Genomic DNA, 23,153 nt, shown 5'->3' on the forward strand with positions numbered 1-23,153 from the left:
ACAATCACACCTAGAGCCTAATTGGATTTTAAACTCCCTGTGACAATTATCATCAAATAGTAAGTTCACACAAATAAACAACACAATTAGAATCCAAAAATAAAACAAACAATGGAGGAAAACATGAGCCTATTCCATAAAGTAATACAAATACAGTCTGTAGGGACTCGTGTCCTTCGGTTCACTGCCGAAGTGCCCTTGAGCAAGGCACCGAACCCCCCCAACACCGCGCTGTACACTAGCTGCTATAGAAGCAGTAAACATATTCTAATATGTGACATCATACATATTCATATTCTACGTAAACATTCCTGAAAACATTACAGACGTTTTACATGTTTTAAGTGTGACATTTACTTTACTGTGTCCCCGGAATAAACTCATTCAGAAACGGTCCGCAGGGTCTTGGCGTGGGAACAGGAAGGTCACCGGTTCAAGTCCCGCGAAGACCAAGTGCTAGCGTGGTGTTCCTGAGCAAGGCAGCGTTCCCTACCCTGCTCCCCGGGCGCCATACAAATGGCAGCCCACTGCTCCCAACACTAGGATGCATTTCCCCTCTGTGGGACCAGTAAGAACATCTCCTCCTCCTCCTCCTCCTCCTCCTCCTCCTCCTCCTCCTCCTCCTCCTCCTCCTCTGTGTGTACGCATGAATCTGCAAAATAACTTGTGGAGTGAAGAGTAGAAGAACAATGAAAACACACGTAAATATTCAGATATTATGGCTTGAAATGAAGCTCACAGTCTGAGGATTCCCGGCAGAGAGCAGTTAGCAGATTGTGGCTTAATCTGCAGAGGTCACACACACACACACACACACACACACACACACACACACACACACACACACACACACACACACACACACACACACACACACACACACACACACACACACACACACACACACACACACACACACACACACACACAGTTTCAGCTGGCTCATGACTCGTGTTACCCTGACCTGTGTATCACCTCTGCCTCTGCCTCTTCGCTCAGAATAAGAATGAAACTCAGGCGGTTGAACTGAAATCAGCTTGATCCTGATGTTTGATCTGATCTCCAAAGCCAAACCTTTAGTTTGTAATCCGTCTGAAACACACACTGCTCTTGTAGTGCCTCTCTGTGGATCATCTGGGAACAGCAGGGAGATTAGAGAGGGAACACTGAAGGGTGAAAGACTGATATGTATCCCCCACACACACTTTTTTTTACACTGCTATGAATAAACTTTTGCACCAATGTAGATCATCTTTAATACCTCCTCATACTTATTTGAAGTAACTGTGATTTTGGATATACGGACTGCTCTTTCATGTGTATATATATTCCCGTGTAATATATATTTGTATAGTTTCTACTTTTACTGTTTTAAACAATCAGGACTGTGGGAAACAGTCTTTCGATCCCTCTGTCTGTACACACAGAGTGAAAGATTGACAATAAAGCTGAGTTTGACTTTTAAGAAGAGGAACTGCAGACAGGGAGGAAGTGAAACTGAAAGCAGGGGGTCAGACTGCCAGACACCATTTCACACTTGGACAGAGAGGAGGAGGACAGGGTGAGTGTTACACCAGGCTCTGCTTTAAACACATTCATTCTGTACTCTGTTAGACTGATGTCAGAACATCACTTCTGGATTAAAGATCAGCGTCCTAGAGTCCAATGAGACTTCTGCAAGAGCTGTACAGTTTTTATGTCCTGGTTTCTGATTCAGAGTTACATACCATGTGACAGCCCAGCGCAGTCAAGATGGCAGCGGACCGTCTGAAGTCTGACTGATGTATTTTAACCAGTGTGTGTGTGTGTGTGTGTCTCCAGTGTTACTGGTTTATATCTCACACTGGAGAAGATGAGTGGCATAAAAGCTGAGGAAGAGGACAGATCTCCAGTCTCCAGCTGTCTGTCTCTGAAGAGTGACTGGTCTAAAGAATATCCTCCAAACTTCAGGATGAACCTGGACCCTCAGACACAGAGTAAGAGTCTCTACTGTAACCTGACCTGAAGAGGATTCAGTTTCTGTGTTACCCGATAATCTCAACCCGGTTGTCCAAACTACGGCCCGGGGGCCAAATGCGGCCTATAGGCTATTTTAAATTGGCCCTCAGCTAATTCAAAAGGATAATGTCATATGGCCACAAATGAAACGTGTGCTTGTCTTATATTGTACTGAAGTATAAAGAGGAAGACATACCTTATTCATCCCTCACAGGGACAGTTCTTTCCCCCCTCTGTAGAGTTTACACACATTACACACAGGGAGTATACATGCACTCACACACACACACACAGGCAGAGGTGGCAGAGCAGGGAGGTACCTTGCTCAAAGGCACCTGGGCAGTGGCTCAGGAGGAGAACTGGCACCTTTCGGGTACCAGCTCATTGTTCTGGTCCAATCGGGTCGAGAACAAGTCCAAGGCCTTACAGACAGAGCCACTGCCGCCCTTACTAAGTCACGCACGATACGATATGTGAACATATATTACCCTTTCATGAGTTAATGAGTCTCCTGTTCAAATGAATTCAGTCAATTAAAGTTGGAAACATTTTCTAACAAATCTAAGTTGAAAGCCCAAAAACTGATTTACATAAGAAGCTTGAAATATACCCTCCATTTTCCCCTTATTATAAGCACTCTGAGCGAGCCCTACGGAGAGCTGTGATGTAGGCTGTCTTTCTTAAAGCATAACTTACCTACATTAGATTGATTTTGCTGACTTATAACCTCACTTATGAGGCAATATACTTCACCTCTAGTGAGGGACCTCTGTATATTTTTCTGTATGTGGCCCTCGGGGAAAAAAGTTTGGACACCCCTGCTCTAAAAGTACCTTTATAACTTCATGTATACAGGCCGTCCTGGAGTTCAGTGGTTTAATTGAACTCCTGATCCTTGGTATCCTCAGAGATAGTAAACAATCTACTACGACTTTCAGCAAATAAAATACCAACATGTAAAACGTTTCAAACATGAACTGTAGCATCAGAAACCAACAAGCACGACTCAAGAACTCTAGGAATGTTTGATCAGAGTGAACAGTCAGAAGTCAGAATCTGCTCTTTAATGAACTAATGATGTGTGTAAAACATGTGTTGTTTCCACAGACAGAGAGCAGAGGCTCCAGACTCCAGCTGTCTGTCTCTGAAGAGTGACCGGTCTATAGGATTACCTCTAACCTTCAGGAATGAGCCTGGACCCTCAGACACAGAGTAAGAGTTCCTACTGTACAAAAGTAAAGTACAGTAAAATCGCAGTAACCATTATTAGAGGATATTTCAATATTTGTTTTCACATCAAAATTAATCCTCCAACTGGGAGGGAGGGGCAGAGGCAGCCGGGGGCTGCAGGACCCCCTACGGAAGCAGGAGCTGGTGTCTGCAGTACCCCATAGACTGTCTTTGGTACAAACAATACAGTCTCTGTTATATTTGTGGAGTAAGGCCAAGCAAGACGAGTCAGCGAGTGTCTGTTGGCCGGAGTTGCCACAGAGCCTGGCCGCGCAGCCCGTTAAGCTACATGGAGAACTACAGTACCTCCCCATGTCACGAGCCCACCACCTTTGGGAGAAACTGATGGGGTCCGGTGCACTGCCAGAAGGTTGGCAGTGAAGGTAAAGGGTCACCCAATCCTGCTGTTCTGTTAAAGCTGCTCAACAATGGAAGTCAATCCCACAAAGAATCAAAGAACAAACTACATTCAGTTCCATTAATCCATTTCAAAACATGGTTAGTGAGGAATCAGCACCTCTGCTGCACCTTACAACCCACCGACCTCACTGCCTGAGTCTTACCCTGCTGCTGACATGCTGCTGTGTAATATGTGTGTTTTGTTCTGTTGTTTTTTTTAACTATTTACCGTGTTGTATGTTTCACTGATTATTTTTACAATGTTTACAATGTGTTTGTTTCTGGACTTCTGTGCAAGCATGACCTTGGCCGTAACAAACACCATGCTCGAACACAAGGAAGCTGTGAAGCTGGTACCAGAGCGACCTGTGAGAAAGTCGATGGTCGGTTCTGTTGTCGTGTCATCGGTCCTGAGTCGGTATGTTTTCGACTCTCGGGTTATGAGAGGGGCAGAGCTGTCAAATAATCAGCATCTGAGGGTGAGTTTGTTCTGGTGGCAGGGGAAGCCTCTGGATGAACCTGGTAAGCCCAAATTTAGTGCGGGTAAACAAGCGCCTGACATGGGTTTTCTCTGGAGGGGGGCTGGCATCTTCCTTAGGGATAAGGTCAGAAGTTAAGTCATCCGGGAGGGTGACTGTGCTGATCCCTGGCATAGAGAAGAGCCAGTTGATGAGGTTCAGCAGTAAGGAGGCCGCCTGGCCGACGCTCTAGGGAGGTGTTTAGCCAGGAGGAGACAGAGGGGCGAATTCAGGACCAGGGGGAGGGATTTTATCTCCACGCTGGTCTGGGAGCACCTTGGAATACCCCAGTCAGAGCTGGTTAAAGACCTCTATAATCTCAAACTAGAACTTGCCTCCTTGTTTTACGGTTGGTGAAATCCTCCACCATTAATGTAAAGTGCTGTAAAGGATGTGTTCATCTCCACAGAGAGAAGAGGAGAAGTCCTGTTCCTGTGGAGGAGCAGCTGTCCAGCTGTGCTTTCTGTCAGGACGTCCTGAAGGATCCAGTCTCTACCAGCTGTGGACACTGGTTCTGCAGACAGTGCATCACCTCATACTGGGAGCAGGGCCCTCCATCAGGAGACCCCTCCTGTCCCCAGTGTGGAGAAAGATGCAGCATTATACAAAGTAAGTCTAAACATCTCTCTGCTGGTGTCTTTGGATTGTTCCTGTTCACTTTCATTACTCTCTCATGGTTCTTCTCTGTCAGCAGATGGTCTGCAGGAGGTTTTAGAGGAGCATAGGATCAGTCTGAGGAGGAGATGTGAACGTGTGACTGAAGGAACTGATGGAAGTGAAACCCTCCTCAACAGGATCTTCACTGAGCTCTACATCACACAAGGACGGAGTGAAGAGGTTAATACCCAACATGAGGTGAGGCAGCTGGAGACAGCTTCCAAGAAGGAGACCCTCCATGACGCTCCAATCAAGTGCCAGGACATCTTTAAAGCCTTACCTGACCAGCAGACCCACATCAGAGCGGTCCTGACCAACGGCGTCGCTGGAGTTGGAAAAACCTTCTCAGTGCAGAAGTTCACTCTGGACTGGGCCGAGGGTTTGGAGAACCAAGAGGTCAGTCTGGTGATCCCGCTATCCTTCAGGGAGCTGAACCTGATCAAAGCTGAGCAGTACAGTCTTCTCAGGCTGCTCCATGTTTTCCATCCGACCTTACAGAAGGTCACAGCAGAGCAGCTGGCTGTCTGTAAAGTGCTGTTCATCTTTGACGGCCTGGATGAAAGCAGACTCTCTCTGGAGTTCAGAAACAGTGAGGTTGTGTCTGATGTCTCACAGCAGTCCTCAGTCAACGTGCTGCTGACAAACCTCATCAGGGGGAAGCTGCTTCCCTCGGCTCTCTGTCTGGATCACTTCCAGACCTGCAGCGGCCAATCAGATCCCTCCTGAGTGTGTGGACAGGGTGACAGAAGTACGAGGCTTCACTGACGCCCAGAAGGAGGAGTACTTCAGGAGGAGATCCAGTGATGAAGAACAGTCCAGCAGAATCATCTCTCACATCAAGAGCTCCAGGAGCCTCCACATCATGTGTCTGATCCCAGTCTTCTGCTGGATCACTGCTGCAGTTCTGGACCACATGTTGAGTACAGACCAGAGAGGAGAGCTGCCCAAGACCCTCACTGACATGTACTCACACTTCCTGCTGGTCCAGACAAAGAGGAAGAAGCAGAAGTACCATGACGGACATGAGACGAGTCCACAGCAGCTGACGGAGGCTGACAGGGAGGTTCTTCTGAAGCTGGGGAGGCTGGCGTTTGAACATCTGGAGAAAGGAGACATCATGTTCTACCAAGAAGACCTGCAGCGCTGTGGTCTTGATGTCACCGAGGCCTTGGTGCACTCAGGAGTCTGTACAGAGATCTTCAAAAGAGAGAGTGTGATCTTCCAGAAAACAGTCTACTGCTTTGTTCATCTGAGCGTTCAGGAGTTTCTGGCTGCAGTCTACATGCTGCACTGCTACACCAACAGAGACACAGCGGTACTGAAGGACTTCCTGCAGGGAGACTATAACAGCAGGTATAGCAGGGATCAGGATTACCCATCCCTTGATATCTTCCTGCAGAGAGCCATGAGAAATCCCTCAGAAGTAAAATGGCCACCTGGACCTGTTTGTCCGCTTTCTCCACGGCCTCTCTCTGGAGTCCAACCAGAGACTCTTAGGAGGCCTGCTGGGTCTACAGACAACCGTCCAAATACATCCAGAGACTCTTCAGAGGCCAGCTGGGAGGAACAGACATCCAGAGAGCCATCAAGAACCTGAAGAGATGAGCAGTGATGAAATCTCTCCTGACAGGAGCATCAACATCTTCCACTGTCTGACAGAGATGAAGGACCACTCAGTACATCAGGAGATCACAGAGTTCCTGAAGTCAGAGAACAGATCAGAGAAGAAGCTCTCTGAGATCCACTGCTCAGCTCTGGCTGACATGCTGCAGATGTCAGAGGAGGTTCTGGATGAGTTGGACCTGAAGAAGTACAACACATCAGAGGAGGGGACGACGGAGACTGATTCCAGCTGTGAGGAACTGCAGGAAGGCAGAGTAAGTCCTGATGAGATTAACTTTATAAATCAGTGAAGATCAGAAGTTCACTTCTTCAAATTAACACGATAACATTTCTGCTGTTTCAAACACTGAGAGCAAAATGAAGTGAACTTTATTCTATTCATTAGAATAATTTACATTCAGCCGTTTCTGCTGCTCTTCATATTCCTTTGTGTGATGGAGGCGACATGTCATCAGATGGAGGGCTTTAGAGGTTTGATCACAGCAGCAGTATTTCACAGTGAATGCATTTCAGTGATTATAACAGTGCTGGAGTTTCTTCATCATTATACCTGATCTGTTTACCACAACGCTCTATAGAGTAGAGATCTGACAGGCTGAGAATGAACATAGAAACTCAGTAATATATGAAGTGGACTAACAGTGAATGTTCATCACTACATGATGATGTTTCTCATCAAATGCATGAAGGTAATGTAATGTTTCCTCTTCCTGTGAATAACTCTCTCTGTAATATGTGTCCTGACAGACTAGCTGCCTGTGGACTCTCAGACACTCACTGTGAAGTCGTGGCCTCAGCTCTGAAGTCTAACCCCTCCCATCTGAGAGATCTGGACCTGAGTTACAACAAGCTGCAGGATTCAGGAGTGGAGCTGCTGAGTTCTGGACTAAAGAGTCCAAACTGCAGACTGCAGACTCTCAGGTCAGTTCACTGACTGTAGTTCATTTAGTATTTCTGTATTTAAAATGTGTCTGAGAACAAAGACGTTCATTTGTTCCAGTTTTTCCAAATGGTTGAATATGAATGAGAATAACAGAGAGGAGGTGAATGTGTGACGGACAGTGCTCCAGCTTCCACAGACTCACTCTGTGCTCCATGAGTCGCTGAAGATGCTGTCAGTACTGATGAGCTGTGTGAGGGAGAGGAAGGAGCTGTTGAAGATCTGAGGAGAGAAACTGCTGCAGAGACTTTGAGCTTGGATTATCATGGATCTACATCTTTCTGGACTCTGACCTCTAAACCTTCTTCAGCTCTGAACAGATTATTAAACCTTCAAACTCACTTCATGTTTTCTTTATTCAGTCTGAGGACTGCAGTCTGTCAAAGATCAGCTGTGCTGCTCTGATCTCAGCTCTGAAGTCCAACCCCTCCCATCTGAGAGATCTGGACCTGAGGTACAACACTCTGCAGGATTCAGGAGTGGAGCTGCTGAGAGGTCTTCTGGAGAGTCCTCTCTGCAGACTGCAGACTCTCAGGTCAGTTCTCCATCTCTCTGTGCTGAGATTAATATGAGAGAGTTGTGTTGACTCTGAGCTGCAGACATCAGGCTGATATCACACTGATCCTCTCTGAGTATCTGAATGCTAAAGTCTCCTTTCTTCTTCTGTGGTTTGGTTCACTGACTGTGGGAGAGCCATGTTTACATTTAAATATAACAAGAGAAATCCTTCCGAGCATAATTCACTCTGAACCTGTGAAACACCTGAGATTCATCTCTCAGTCTCCATCAAGATGTAATGAATTATATAAAAGGTTGAATGTTTCTTTTAACCCTTCTGTTATATTCAGTTTTCTACAACAGCCAAAATATTCCTGTGCATGTGTCATTATTCAAACATGGTCAGAAACCCCAACATCCTGATTTTTTTGTTTGTACCTCTTATTACTATCAACCCAATCAATATTTAGTGCTAATTGTGATATTCACCTCTCACAGATCATGGTTCCATTAGGATAATTCACTTGTTTTTAAAGTACACATCCAAACACATTTTCTGAACATTGGAAAAAACTAGATATAAAATACTTTAATTTTCATAACATAAAATGTTTTAAATTATTTCTTACATTTTCACACCTGTTTTTTCCATCAGGTGATAAATAGAGACGAGACACCTCTTCTGTTCAGGGTCAAATTATGGTGTTCGGGTCTGAGGGACCCGTTTCATTTTTTCTCAAGCAAAAAAATGAAACAATAATAATTTTTTCAAACTCAGACTCAATGGCTTTGGCTCATTTACTATGAAGAATATATATCATTACACATTTTCAATGGCCACACGTAGTACACCCCCCCTACACATTTACATCACATACAGGATGTTCGGGTCCAGTGGTCCCGAGGCTAATACAAGGGTGGAAATTGTAGTGTTGTCCTGTGTGCGTGTGTGTGTGTGTGTGTGTGTGTGTGTGTGTGTGTGTGTGTGTGTGTGTGTGTGTGCGTGTGTGTGTGCGTGTGTGTGTGTGTGTGTGTGTGTGTGTGTGTGTGTGTGTGTGTGTGTGTGTGTGTGTGTGTGTCTGCTGTTCCCACACAAGGTTGCAGCATTGTTGCAAAATTCCATCATCACCTGTCAGTTCTCACATTCCCGCTCATTTAACCCTCTGTCTTGTGGGAAGCAATGTTTATTTTTTCATATTCTATCCCAGTCTCAAATTGGACGACAGTACACAATAAATATAGCTTTGCCAGTGTGGTTCCTTATCACAACTGACCAAGATGGCCAAAAGTTGCAATGCTTAGAGGGCCTTGCATTGATTATACTGCACGAGTCTCAGTGTGTGGAGGAGTTTTCCCATGCATCAGATTTGAACCTCTGACACCTTTAGCCTCCACTTTCACTGAACCAAATACAATCTCTGTGATATAAACATGGGGGGGCTGCAAATACATGACATGAACCATTTTCATTTTACAAGTTTAATGCACTAATTGAGGCAAGCAGAAGAAGTTTCTTACAAAAACAAGTCTTTGAAGTATTTTTCCTACATTTTCAAACTTTAAAATGGGTCAATTTCACCCTGAATGTAACAGGAGGGTTAAAACTATCAAACAATAAAGATTATATTCAGTGTTTGCCTTTTCAAACATTTCTTTGAAGCTCCATGATGCTGAAACTGAAGAGTTCAAACTCACATCATGTTTTCTTTATTCAGACTGAGGAGCTGCAGGTTGTCAAAGATCAGCTGTGCTGCTCTGGCCTCAGCTCTGAAGTCTGACCCCTCCCATCTGAGAGATCTGGACCTGAGTATCAATGACCTGCAGGATTCAGGAGTGGAGCTGCTGAGTTCTGGACTAAAGAGTCCAAACTGCAGACTGCAGACTCTCAGGTCAGTTCACTGACTGTAGTTCATTTAGTATTTCTGTATTTAAAATGTGTCTGAGAACAAAGACGTTCATTTGTTCCAGTTTTCCAAATGGTTGAATATGAATGAGAATAACAGAGAGGAGGTGAATGTGTGACGGACAGTGCTCCAGCTTCCACAGACTCACTCTGTGCTCCATGAGTCGCTGAAGATGCTGTCAGTACTGATGAGCTGTGTGAGGGAGAGGAAGGAGCTGTTGAAGATCTGAGGAGAGAAACTGCTGCAGAGACTTTGAGCTTGGATTATCATGGATCTACATCTTTCTGGACTCTGACCTCTAAACCTTCTTCAGCTCTGAACAGATTATTAAACCTTCAAACTCACTTCATGTTTTCTTTATTCAGTCTGAGGGACTGCAGGCTGTCAGAGATCAGCTGTGCTGCTCTGGCCTCAGCTCTGAAGTCCAACCCTTCCCATCTGAGAGATCTGGACCTGAGTTACAACCCTCTGCAGGATTCAGGAGTGGAGCTGCTGAGAGATCTTCTGGAGAGTCCTCTCTGCAGACTGCAGACTCTCAGGTCAGTTCTCCATCTCTCTGTGCTGAGATTAATATGAGAGAGTTGTGTTGACTCTGAGCTGCAGACATCAGGCTGATATCACACTGATCCTCTCTGAGTATCTGAATGCTAAAGTCTCCTTTCTTCTTCTGTGGTTTGGTTCACTGACTGTGGGAGAGCCATGTTTACATTTAAATATAACAAGAGAAATCCTTCCGAGCATAATTCACTCTGAACCTGTGAAACACCTGAGATTCATCTCTCAGTCTCCATCAAGATGTAATGAATTATATAAAAGGTTGAATGTTTCTTTTAACCCTTCTGTTATATTCGGTTTTCTACAACAGCCAAAATATTCCTGTGCATGTGTCATTATTCAAACATGGTCAGAAACCCCAACATCCTGATTTTTTTGTTTGTACCTCTTATTACTATCAACCCAATCAATATTTAGTGCTAATTGTGATATTCACCTCTCACAGATCATGGTTCCATTAGGATAATTCACTTGTTTTTAAAGTACACATCCAAACACATTTTCTGAACATTGGAAAAAACTAGATATAAAATACTTTAATTTTCATAACATAAAATGTTTTAAATTATTTCTTACATTTTCACACCTGTTTTTTCCATCAGGTGATAAATAGAGACGAGACACCTCTTCTGTTCAGGGTCAAATTATGGTGTTCGGGTCTGAGGGACCCGTTTCATTTTTTCTCAAGCAAAAAAATGATACAATAATAATTTTTTCAAACTCAGACTCAATGGCTTTGGCTCATTTACTATGAAGAATATATATCATTACACATTTTCAATGGCCACACGTAGTACACCCCCCCTACACATTTACATCACATACAGGATGTTCGGGTCCAGTGGTCCCGAGGCTAATACAAGGGTGGAAATTGTAGTGTTGTCCTGTGTGCGTGTGTGTGTGTGTGTGTGTGTGTGTGTGTGTGTGTGTGTGTGTGTGTGTGTGTGTGTGCGTGTGTGTGTGCGTGTGTGTGTGTGTGTGTGTGTGTGTGTGTGTGTGTGTGTGTGTGTGTGTGTGTGTGTGTGTGTGTGTCTGCTGTTCCCACACAAGGTTGCAGCATTGTTGCAAAATTCCATCATCACCTGTCAGTTCTCACATTCCCGCTCATTTAACCCTCTGTCTTGTGGGAAGCAATGTTTATTTTTTCATAGTCTATCCCAGTCTCAAATTGGACGACAGTACACAATAAATAAAGCTTTGCCAGTGTGGTTCCTTATCACAACTGACCAAGATGGCCAAAAGTTGCAATGCTTAGAGGGCCTTGCATTGATTATACTGCATGAGTCTCAGTGTGTGGAGGAGTTTTCCCATGCATCAGATTTGAACCTCTGACACCTTTAGCCTCCACTTTCACTGACCCAAATACAATCTCTGTGATATAAACATGGGGGGGCTGCAAATACATGACATGAACCATTTTCATTTTACAAGTTTAATGCACTAATTGAGGCAAGCAGAAGAAGTTTCTTACAAAAACAAGTCTTTGAAGTATTTTTCCTACATTTTCAAACTTTAAAATGGGTCAATTTCACCCTGAATGTAACAGGAGGGTTAAAACTATCAAACAATAAAGATTATATTCAGTGTTTGCCTTTTCAAACATTTCTTTGAAGCTCCATGATGCTGAAACTGAAGAGTTCAAACTCACATCATGTTTTCTTTATTCAGACTGAGGAGCTGCAGGTTGTCAAAGATCAGCTGTGCTGCTGTGGCCTCAGCTCTGAAGTCTGACCCCTCCCATCTGAGAGATCTGGACCTGAGTATCAATGACCTGCAGGATTCAGGAGTGGAGCTGCTGAGTTCTGGACTAAAGAGTCATCACTGCAGACTGCAGACTCTCAGGTCAGTTCACTGACTGTAGTTCATTTAGTATTTCTGTATTTAAAATGTGTCTGAGAACAAAGACGTTCATTTGTTCCAGTTTTTCCAAATGGTTGAATATGAATGAGAATAACAGAGAGGAGGTGAATGTGTGACGGACAGTGCTCCAGCTTCCACAGACTCACTCTGTGCTCCATGAGTCGCTGAAGATGCTGTCAGTACTGATGAGCTGTGTGAGGGAGAGGAAGGAGCTGTTGAAGATCTGAGGAGAGAAACTGCTGCAGAGACTTTGAGCTTGGATTATCATGGATCTACATCTTTCTGGACTCTGACCTCTAAACCTTCTTCAGCTCTGAACAGATTATTAAACCTTCAAACTCACTTCATGTTTTCTTTATTCAGACTGAGGAACTGCAGTCTGTCAGAGATCAGCTGTGCTGCTCTGGCCTCAGCTCTGAAGTCCGACCCCTCCCATCTGAGAGATCTGGACCTGAGTTACAACTACGATCTGCAGGATTCAGGAGTGGAGCTGCTGAGAGATCTTCTGGAGAGTCCTCTCTGCAGACTGCAGACTCTCAGGTCAGTAAGGGGTCTCTGCTGGTTCAGCAGTTCTGTGTGGGGGGGTTGATGTGTTCTCACACTGAGTAATCCCTCCAGTTCTTCCTTCCAGACGTAGCCTAGCTTAGCACAACTCATCCTGCTCCCCATTCTCTGCAGCTTCTTATGTATTTGATCTCATTCTTCCACAAACATCATAATGTGAGCTTACAATGCAGATCCACATTTCAGTCAGTGAGCAGCTCTTTGATGGATATCCAGGATCTCCCAGAGGAGTGAGTCTGTGTGGTTCTCCTGTCCTGTGTTTGTTTCTAGAATAATGAGCAGCTATTTCCTGTAAGCTGAGAGCTGTGGCACTCAGTCGTAGTGTTTGCAGAGAAGATATGATGGGATGTAAAGCATGAGATCAGTCAGGACTCTGAAGCTGACTCAAAGAACAAACACTGATTTTAGACCTGATCCAGAACTGTTGGGTTGTGTTCATCCCTACAGGATCAGAGGAGAGACGTTCAGAGCCAAGATCCAGAAGAGCTGTGAGTACTGAAACCATATCCTCCATTCATCAAGATATTCTACATTAAACTCTGATCTGAAATGAAACATATGGACCTGTTCCATCTTGTTTCAGCTCTCTTCAATCTTTGTAGCTGCTAATGTTTCTCTGTTCATGTTTGATGATTCTTTCTCTGCCTCTTCTTCCCTCCATCAGGAGACTCCGATGTGAACAGGAAGTGGAAACTGGAGGAACTGACTGGATATTTTCCATAAAACAATCCATTTCACTTCAAGCTTTTCTTAATCACAAAGATGTAGAGAAGAAACAAGAATATATTTTACACCAGTCCCGCCCAAATGTGCTGTTGGCTGATTTTACTCTGCTGTGATTGGCTGGTTCTTCTGTGCTGTGATTGGCTGGTTCTTCTGTGCTGTGATTGGCTGGTTATACTGTGCTGTGATTGGCTGGTTCTACTGTGCTGTGATTGGCTGGTTCTTGTGCTGTGATTGGCTGGTTCTTCTGTGCTGTGATTGGCTGGTTATACTGTGCTGTGATTGGCTGGTTCTTCTGTGCTGTGATTGGCTGGTTCTGCTCTGCTGTGATTGGCTGGTTCTGCTCTGCTGTGATTGGCTGGTTCTGCTCTGCTGTGATTGGCTGGTTCTGCTCTGCTGTGATTGGCTGGTTCTGCTCTGCTGTGATTGGCTGGTTCTTTGGCAGTGAAAGAATAAAGCTCTTTCAAAAGCCTCAGTGCGTCTGGTCTGGATCAGGAAACCCCTTCTCTTCACCACCTCCTCCTGGCCCCTGGGACCCGTCACAGACACTGGACGCTGTATGACCTTGAACTTTATCACCAAGGACTTTGAGTTCATGGCTTCGTATTTGTGTTCAGCTATGAGTTGCCCTCTAGTGGTCAACTGGGGGCCGGAGTGTTGAAGCTGTTTTGCACATTTTCCTTTTCCATATTTCTAACGATGTTTTCTGAATGTTTCGTTAGTGTGATTTTATCCTGCAGAGGATGCTTTGGATTTCCCTGTGTTGATGTTTATTATTGTTTTGATGATGTTGACTATCGCCCAGAGGTGGGACCAAGTCACTGTTTGGCAAGTCCCAAGTAAGTCCCAAGTCTCAGCAGTCAAGTCCAAGTCAAGTCCCAAGTAAAGACAGAGAAGGGCAAGTCGAGTCCAAGTCCAAGTAACACCAAAGCCAAGTCGAGTCCAAGTCCAAGTCCCAAGCTTCTTCGAGTCCTGAACAAGTCATCATGTACTCTTCACTTAATAATGCCATTATCAGACTAACGATCACACAATTTCAACATATCAACCTAATCTTCAGTATTTTTTTATACATACAGATTAAACTATGCATATATTTTATATATCTGTATATACGCATGCGCCCAAAGACCTTCAAAGTATTGTGTGTGAATGGTGGGTTAGAAATGTATGAGCACGGAAGGCACCACTGTCATCCTAAAGTTGGTAAAGCGCCTTGACTAGTGAGGCATGGACTGTGTGGATGCATGTAACTGGCATTGATGCTTCAGTGGATGCCAGTTACAGTAGGTCAACATTTTGCTTAAATCACAAAGACACCTAATATTTCAATAAAACAATGTTTAATCTGCATAACAATTAAGCAGCATGACTACACACAATGAAAGGTGCTGGGGGTAGGCGCTTGAGAGACAGACAGACAGAGAGAGAGACAGAGTACACCTCCCTAATCTTAGTTATTTGTGTACATACCTGCAAACTCAGAAGGGCTGAAAAAGGTGACAAACTAAACCGTTGTAGGGGGGTCTGGGGGGTCTGGGGGCATCCCCCCCCCACCCCCCCAGCCTTTGTACACGTTGCCTAGCAACGTCGCACATGCGCATTATATCCTGCTCCGCTCCGAGTTATAGTAGTAGGCTATTCATGGGAAACGCATGAACAGCACGTTAAGATCTCGGCCAAGTCGTAATTAAAAGCAGTTCTTCATTATTTAAGTTAAGCGGCGGTAACGCCAGTGTTAAACACGGTGTTAAACACGCAAATGCCGGTTGGTGTGCGTACGGTACTGAGTGTTTATCGGTCCACGGCCGTAATGAACGTGTCGCATTGGTCCATATGTAATGCGCACGTTCTGTTGTTCCCATTGGCATAGAGCTATTGAACATTAATTTTAACAAAGGATACGGATAACATATCGCCCACGGCAGTTTTGTCATTGTATGTATAGCCTATATTTGTATTACGCTATCATCATTCAACATGTAGAATGAACGTGTTATCTATAGAGTCGATTTACATAGATAATTCACAACCATGAACCTAATCTGGATCTTAAACCTGCCAATTGCAACTGAGAGAGACGCAGACCAGACGGACAGCTCTCGACTAGGCTTCCCTTCCGTGGCACAATTGCATCTTTTCCGTAGATGAAATCCGGGGAAATCGTGAATATTAATGAGGGGAAACCCGGGGATTATCCAATCACGCTGGTTAGGTCCCTGATCCAATCCAAAAAGGCCAAAATCCACCACATGATTGCATTGCTCGCACTTGCCTGCCGGCTCTCTCACTTTGCGGTCTTAGGGGCTTCGCAGGTTCGCATTGCAGGGAAGGATGTCCATGATCAGGAAATTTAGCTTTTGACTCGAGGCATGTCAAGTCATTACAAGTAAAAGAGGCAAAGTCCGAGTCAAGTCTCGAGTTAATAGTATTCAAGTCCAAGTCGAGTCGTAAGTCATGCCGAATTTGATCAAGTCAAGTCTGAAGTCATTAAAATCATGACTCGAGTCTGACTCGAGTCCAAGTCATGTGGACTCGAGTCACATGACTTGGACTCGAGTCTGACTCGAGTCCAAGTCATGTGACTCGAGTCCACATGTCTGCTATCGCCGATCTATAGTGACGTCACCTGTAGGTGTGGTTTTGAACCTTTAATTTGGGACAGCTGAACGTGAAATAAAATGGGGGAATGAATAAAATGAATAATAATAAATAAAACCACTAAATATCAATAATAAATGCAATAAAACAATATTCATTAATAACAATACGAAAACAAAAAATAAATTAAAATAGGTTATAAATATACTGAAAATGTATATGATTTCATAACAATACAATAAATAAATGAAATGAAATGAAAAGTTAAAAATACGATGAATATAGTTTAAAAAAGTAAAAAATATATAGATTTATATAAAATGTAATTTATGTAAAAAATGGCCCCGAGCCTCTTCCCTCAAAACCAAAGAATATACCATAGAAAATACAGGAACTATAATAAATAATAACACTTATAATTTAAAACAGATAATAACAAATACATTTGAACAAATTGCAAAGAATAATAAAAAATACTAATACAATAAATCAAATTAAAAAACATTAAAAAAATAATAATATAAATTTAAAAATCCGTGAAATATAGTAACATACATATTAATATTAATGATGGGGTTAAAGCAACACTTTCAAATGTGCTTTGTAGCCACGAATAAACTTCAAATGTCAGCAGATGATGGCAATAACGATAATCAAAAGGCACGTCTTTTATTATTGTAGGTTATAACTATCCCACTGGGTGGCGATATTGTCAAATAAACCCAGCGTAGCAACAACAGGAAGTGATGGATGTTTGTTTCTTTAAACCTTTTCTGTAATGAACTCAGTTTGTGTTTTCATGTAAACCTTTTAAAATATCACATGTACAGAAAACCCATAGAAATAACAAATATAAAATACAGTTTGACGAAATGACACGGATGCTGCATTAAAGTGCTGTCGGTAATCTAGAAATCAAGAGTATTGTTAAGTAAGGTTGTATAAAACGATACATAAACTGTGTAAACACAACACAAGATTAGGGTGGAAATCCCTGCCAACACCTGATCTAAATAAAAATAACAAATACAATATCATTTATAATTGTATTGTTTTGCACTTAAAAGTAGGTATTTTGGTTCTTTGCCCATCGAAGAATGGAATTCCGGACTTTCCAGTGAGTCCATGAACGCAACGAGTTCAACATGGCGGCCCAGCGGAGGAATTTGATGCAAAGCGTGAGAAAAACCTCTTTTTAAACCTTCTTTATTTCACAAATATCGATGTTAAGATACCCATAAATAGTGTTTGAGTCTCCTTTATCTCCCCATATGGTCGACTGGGTTTGTCTTCTTCTGTTTATGGGTTTTTATGGATGCTAACGACAGCTAGTTTCAATGAGTTCTTTTTCTGTGGTTTGCTAACAGTCAGCTAGCTTTGCTAACTTTCCAGGGATTTATTAGTATGTAAAAACCAGGCAAAGTTAGCTAATTTAAGTAGTAAAAGGATGAATAAACTATCACAGGATTTGACTGTTCATAGCTGGGTATATGTTTTATTCCTTTCTGACGCTTCTTTCCTCATAAACTTTGCACTGGGATGTTTGTGTTCCTTATCGAGGCTTCTCCATCAGTTCTAGTCACTCAACTGAGAGACCAGGTCATTGCTATTAGGTGAAATATCCTCTTATTAAAACCTCGTTGTGATATAGTCCCATAAACAATCACAAAGTGCAAAGATTATGAAGAAAAGTAAAGACTGGATGTGTGCTTTCATTCAAAAGTGTTTTCTCATAGGATACCTGTAGTATTATAGACGATCACTACAGTTTATAACGAGGTTTTATTTCAAGTATATTTCCCTGATAACTTTATCTGTGCACTGAGTAAACCAAAGACCTGAAACTGACAACAAGGAGAGGGGCAGAAGAACTCACATCTGATACCTGAGTGAGAGTAGAAGTACTCAGATCTTGTACTTGAGTAAAGTAGAAGTACTCAGATCTTGTACTTGAGTAAAGTAGAAGTACTCAGATCTTATACCTGAGTAAGAGTAGAGATGGAGAGCAGACCTGCTGAAGAAGACCGAGCTGTCGGGATGGGGGTGAGGTATGAAGGGAGATGGAGAGATATGTAGGTGAGGAGGGGGAGGAGTTTGCAGAGGAGGGGGAGAGGTCTGCAGAGGAGTGGGAGGAGTGTGCAGAGGATGCAGGTCTTGACTGGGAGCCAGTGGAGCTGATGGAGGGTTTGAGTGATGTGCTGCCAGGGCTCGGTGCGGGTGAGGTTTGCACGTTCTGGAATGGGTCTGGGGCGTTGTTGGTCGCCTCGAACAAGACCCCGTTGCAGGAGTCTAGACGGGAGGGGTTGAGGCCTGAAATGTAAGGGTGGAGGATAAGTGTGGGAAACCAGTCGGCTAATATTAACAGGACCAATAAACTAGAGATGATTTGACCGTGTGTCGCTCCGTACACGCTCAGAATCTGTGAACCGCTTTTAGTATTTCTACAATGTGTTTTCTCCCGTCAGCATCAGAGCTGGACGGACGACCTGCCGCTGTGTGAGATGTGCGGCGTCGGCACGGCAACCAACTGCGTGTACGGCTCGGACGGGAAGGGAAGTCAGAGCCACCCCAACGAGGACGGACACCTGCGCTTCAGGTGAGACGCTCTGACAACACAATCACACAACGGGGAAGAGCTTTATCTACCCTGCACACACACTCATTAAAACACAACAACAACAACAACAACAACAACAATAATAAAAGCACTTTTCATACAGCAGGTGCAGCTCAAAGTGCTGTAACACAATGTACTTTTGGGATGTTTGAGAACTGCTCTATCTTGTCCCTTTGATTGTTTTGTTTAACTAACACGTTTTTCAGATCCTCACCGTTTTTATTTTCGGCCCCAGCGGCTCTAAAGGCTCTCAGTTTATTCAGTAGGAACTAAACGGTTGTAGAAAGCGGACCTGACCGAGACAGATAACATGTCGCACTGACCTCTCTGCTCCTATCGGGAAATAGAACTCGATAGTTTACAACCTTGTGCAACCGTGTGTTTAAAGATACTGCTCATCGCTCTGGTGTGTATGACGCTTTTTATTCCTCCCAGTCTGCAGTGAGGTCAGGGTCAGTGGCTGCTGCTTGGTCTCTTGAGTACTGGGATTGTTGACTAAGAACATGAATCAAAACCACCCGGATCTGAAACAACAACCTCATGAAGTTCAAAGTGTATTTATATCTCATATGTACCTTGCTGGAGTCCAATATGAAAATCCTCATATGCAAAATAAGTAAATGATGAAAAGTAAAAGTCCATTTCGAAAAGGAGATGTGTCTCTAGCTGCTGTTTGAAAATGTCCTGGCAGGCTGGTCCACAGTTTAGGTGCGTAGTGGATGAAAGCCGCCTCACCCATCTTATTTCGGGGGACTTCAGGATCTATCATGTCAGTCCACAGGGACAGGGACCGCCTTCAGCCTACTACAGTAGCTGCTGTGCTCCAAGGTTTTATAGGAGGACAGCACGGCCACAACATATTAAGAACATTGAAGCAGGGTCTGCGGCTACACTCCTCCAGTCGGTCGTAAGTGACGATTGAGAGGCTTGTTCAGAAACAGAATCCCTTTATGTGTCTTACAGCAGAGAAAGTGAGGACACAGATTTGCATATTCAAAAATAAAAAAGAGCCAAGTATGAACAGGTTATTAATAATGACACACAAATAGCTACAGCATGGTAAAACATGGGAGTTGCAGGAGGGTGCACTGCACAACACGGATCCAGTCTGTGTGTGGTGGTCTACCAGGGCCGGTATGAGACCGCGCACAGTGCTTCAGGTCATGTTGCTGCAAATATGCATGCATGAGCGTCAAGTTCTTCTGGGTTTTTGGTCTATATTCAATGTCTGCCCGAACTTGATGAGTCTGAGGGCAACAGAGGGCGACTCCAATCCTTTCTTGTCTATATTTTCTGTTCTCCAGTTTTTTTTCACAAGACACTTTGTGTTCATGTCGAAACCAAAGGACAAAACAAATGTCACTCACATGCAAATCAAAGTGTTAACAGTTGTATTAAAATCCAAAATAAACCACTCCTGACTTTCCAGGGTATTATAATTCAAATGTAAAATAACTTGCGTCATTAACTACAGTGAATTAATAAGGAGCTGTTTTGCTCTGCCTGAAAGCAAAGCAACCCAGGAAACCCCACTGATTAACATTTGCTGTTCAAAAATATTACAAACAAATTACGCTGCTTAAAGCCACCGATTGCGCGACAGCATCGTGATGTGATAGGGGCCACAGATTAATTCCTGCCTCTTTTGTAGCCGTGTTACCGGGAGCGGCTTTAATATCGTCAATAACTAACTCGCCTGTCACTACCAAAACATACGTTATTAAAAATCAATCCAAAACCTCTTTTTGTACCGAACAAGTAATAATCTGAAGTGCATGAATATAAGGATTTACTTCTCGTCTGTTTTGATCAGTTATTGTTGTTCTTTTTGTGTTAACAATGAGGGGTTCGTTGACACATCAGGGTCTGCACGTCCACGTTGAAGGGCCTTAACAACACACAACAGTTAATAGCCTTTTTCAAAGACGGATGTTTTGTATTTTGACTTTCCCTTTTAACGATCCAATCAGAGGCGAGGACGGCTGCTTCCTGTACGGCGTATTTAACGGTTACGACGGCAGCCGAGTGGCCAGCTACGCCTCTCAGTGTCTGACGGCTGAGCTGCTGCTGGGTCAGCTCAACTCCACACACTCGGACAGCGACGTGCGCAGGATCATCACAGAGGTGAGGTGTTCAACATGGACCCTTTTTCACATGTACAGTTAACGTTCGTCCACTGAAAGTGATAGAAAGGAGCGAATCAAAGAGAATGCACATCGTCATACAGCTTAGTACTCAGAGTATTGTGTTTTTCAGAATAAGATACAACACACTGAATGTTTCGTGTGGTTAAACGTCATGCTTTTATTGTGACAGGCCTTCGACGTGGTGGAGAAGAGCTACTTTGAGACGATAGACGACGCTCTGGCCGAGAAAGCTAACCTGTCGTCCAACTACCTGCCGCCACACAACGAGGTACACACACACACACACACACAGCATAGCATATTGACGGACAGACTTGGCTGGGAATTTCGAAGAGGGATTTCTCTGTTTGTTTCCAAGAAACTGCACTGAGCCAATGCTCGGCCATTGGAAAAATGAGCTTAAGTTATAATTGGGCACATCAGCCAGTTTTCATTAGATAAGCTGCTCTCAGCACCCCCCCTCCATCTTTCTTTATTCCTGCCATCTCTTCTCCTCACTTAGCCCCTGCTTTTCACTACTTCACACTATAGAAAGGTGCAGGAATGAGTCCTAAACCCTGAAATGAGTCAGCATTTTAGCATTACTGTTCGCTAGTCACGGTCATTCCCTCTTTATCCCCTAAAATCTTTTTTAACCCATTATCATCTTCCTCCTCCTCCTCCTCCTCCTCTTCCTCTCCTCAGAACTTGTCGTTCCACCAGCTCTCCTCTCAGGGTCAGAAGGTTCAGGAGCGTCTGAAGGAGTTGGAGCTGGAGGTTTCAGGAGGAGCAACAGCTGTGGTGGCTCTGATCCACAACAACAAGCTGTACATCGCCAGTGTTGGTATGAACACTCACTCACTCACTCACTCTCACACACACACACACACACACACACACACACACACACACACACACACACACACACACATACACACACACTGACAGCCATATGGGGTTGCAAACAGCCCAAACCTCTTCCATCAGGAGGAACTGCAGCTTCAGAGAGGATGCAGATATAGAAACTCAAATCAGAGCTCCTGCAGAAACATCTGCAGCAGCTCTTCAACACATGCAGCATCTAGAGAACATTCAGCAGAGGAAACATGAGCAGTTTACTAAAAGCTGCAGAAACCAAACACTGCAAGAAGCTCCAACACAACGGAGACCAGGGGACACTAAAGAGAGACGCACACAGCTGGAGACCAGGGGACACTAAAGAGAGACGCACACAGCCGGAGACCAGGGGACACTAAAGAGAGACGCACACAGCTGGAGACCAGGGGACACTAAAGAGAGACGCACACAGCTGAAGACCAGGGGACACTAAAGAGAGACGCACACAGCTGGAGACCAGGGGACACTAAAGAGAGAGGAACACAGCAGGGGACCAGGGGACACTAAAGAGAGACGCACACAGCTGGAGACCAGGGGACACTAAAGAGAGACGCACACAGCTGGAGACCAGGGGACACTAAAGAGAGACGCACACAGCTGGAGACCAGAGGACACTAAAGAGAGACGCAGGGTGACGCTGCAAGAAGCAGATCCAGGGTCCAGCTGTGTGCGTCATTCCTTAAGTGTCCCCTGGTCTCCAGCTGTGTGCGTCTCTCTTTAGTGTCCCCTGGTCTCCAGCTGTGTGCGTCTCTCTTTAGTGTCCCCTGGTCTCTGTTGTGTGCGTCTGTCTTTAGTGTCCCCTGGTCTCCAGCTGTGTGCGTCTCTCTTTAGTGTCCCCTGGTCTCCAGCTGTGTGCGTCTCTCTTTAGTGTCCCCTGGTCTCCAGCTGTGTGCGTCTCTCTTTAGTGTCCCCTGGTCTCCAGCTGTGTGCGTCTCTCTTTAGTGTCCCCTGGTCTCCAGCTGTGTGCGTCTCTCTTTAGTGTCCCCTGGTCTCCAGCTGTGTGCGTCTCTCTTTAGTGTCCCCTGGTCTCCAGCTGTGTGCGTCTCTCTTTAGTGTCCCCTGGTCTCCAGCTGTTTGCGTCTCTCTTTAGTGTCCCCTGGTCTCCAGTAGATGTCAGGCTCACACAGCTTTAGGACCTAAATATCACATCAGAGAGTTTCCTTTGGACGGCTGGGAGGCAGTTTGTGTGTGTTTGTGAAAGTCCCATCCACTGTTTGCAGTACTGTAAACAAACAAAGGCTCAGTTCTTTGATATTTGACTCAAGAATTATTAGAATTATGTTTTATTTTTCAAAAACTGGTTAATTTTCATTATAATTTGTACACAGAAGGAGATGTCAGACTGGTGTTTAATAACGCCTTTAGGAGATTAATGTATGCTTTTATCTGTAGTGACATTCAGGAGTTTGTAAGATTGCAGCGATGTCTAACTGCAAAGAAAAG

The 23,153-nt window shown here is 44.2% G+C and overlaps 1 protein-coding gene and 1 pseudogene across 2 annotated transcripts in view; both read left to right on the forward strand.

Moving 5' to 3' along the window:
* The first annotated feature begins 1,826 nt into the window (after positions 1-1,826).
* LOC134862715 (NACHT, LRR and PYD domains-containing protein 12-like) lies at positions 1,827-14,828 on the forward strand (annotated as a pseudogene).
* A 1,243-nt stretch (positions 14,829-16,071) lies between these two features.
* The window catches only part of tab1 (TGF-beta activated kinase 1/MAP3K7 binding protein 1), a 15,332-nt gene continuing 8,250 nt past the window's right edge, over positions 16,072-23,153 (forward strand). For both annotated transcript variants that reach the window (XM_063880809.1, XM_063880810.1), the window contains exons 1-5: positions 16,072-17,248; positions 18,536-18,666; positions 20,658-20,811; positions 21,004-21,102; positions 21,519-21,657. In XM_063880809.1, the coding sequence (XP_063736879.1) occupies positions 17,216-17,248; positions 18,536-18,666; positions 20,658-20,811; positions 21,004-21,102; positions 21,519-21,657 (556 nt within the window). In that variant the 5' untranslated portion in view covers positions 16,072-17,215. The remainder of the gene's footprint in view (positions 17,249-18,535; positions 18,667-20,657; positions 20,812-21,003; positions 21,103-21,518; positions 21,658-23,153) is intronic.

The sequence above is a fragment of the Eleginops maclovinus genome, chromosome 4 (genome assembly GCF_036324505.1).
Source record: "Eleginops maclovinus isolate JMC-PN-2008 ecotype Puerto Natales chromosome 4, JC_Emac_rtc_rv5, whole genome shotgun sequence".
Taxonomy (NCBI): Eukaryota; Metazoa; Chordata; class Actinopteri; order Perciformes; family Eleginopidae; genus Eleginops; species Eleginops maclovinus.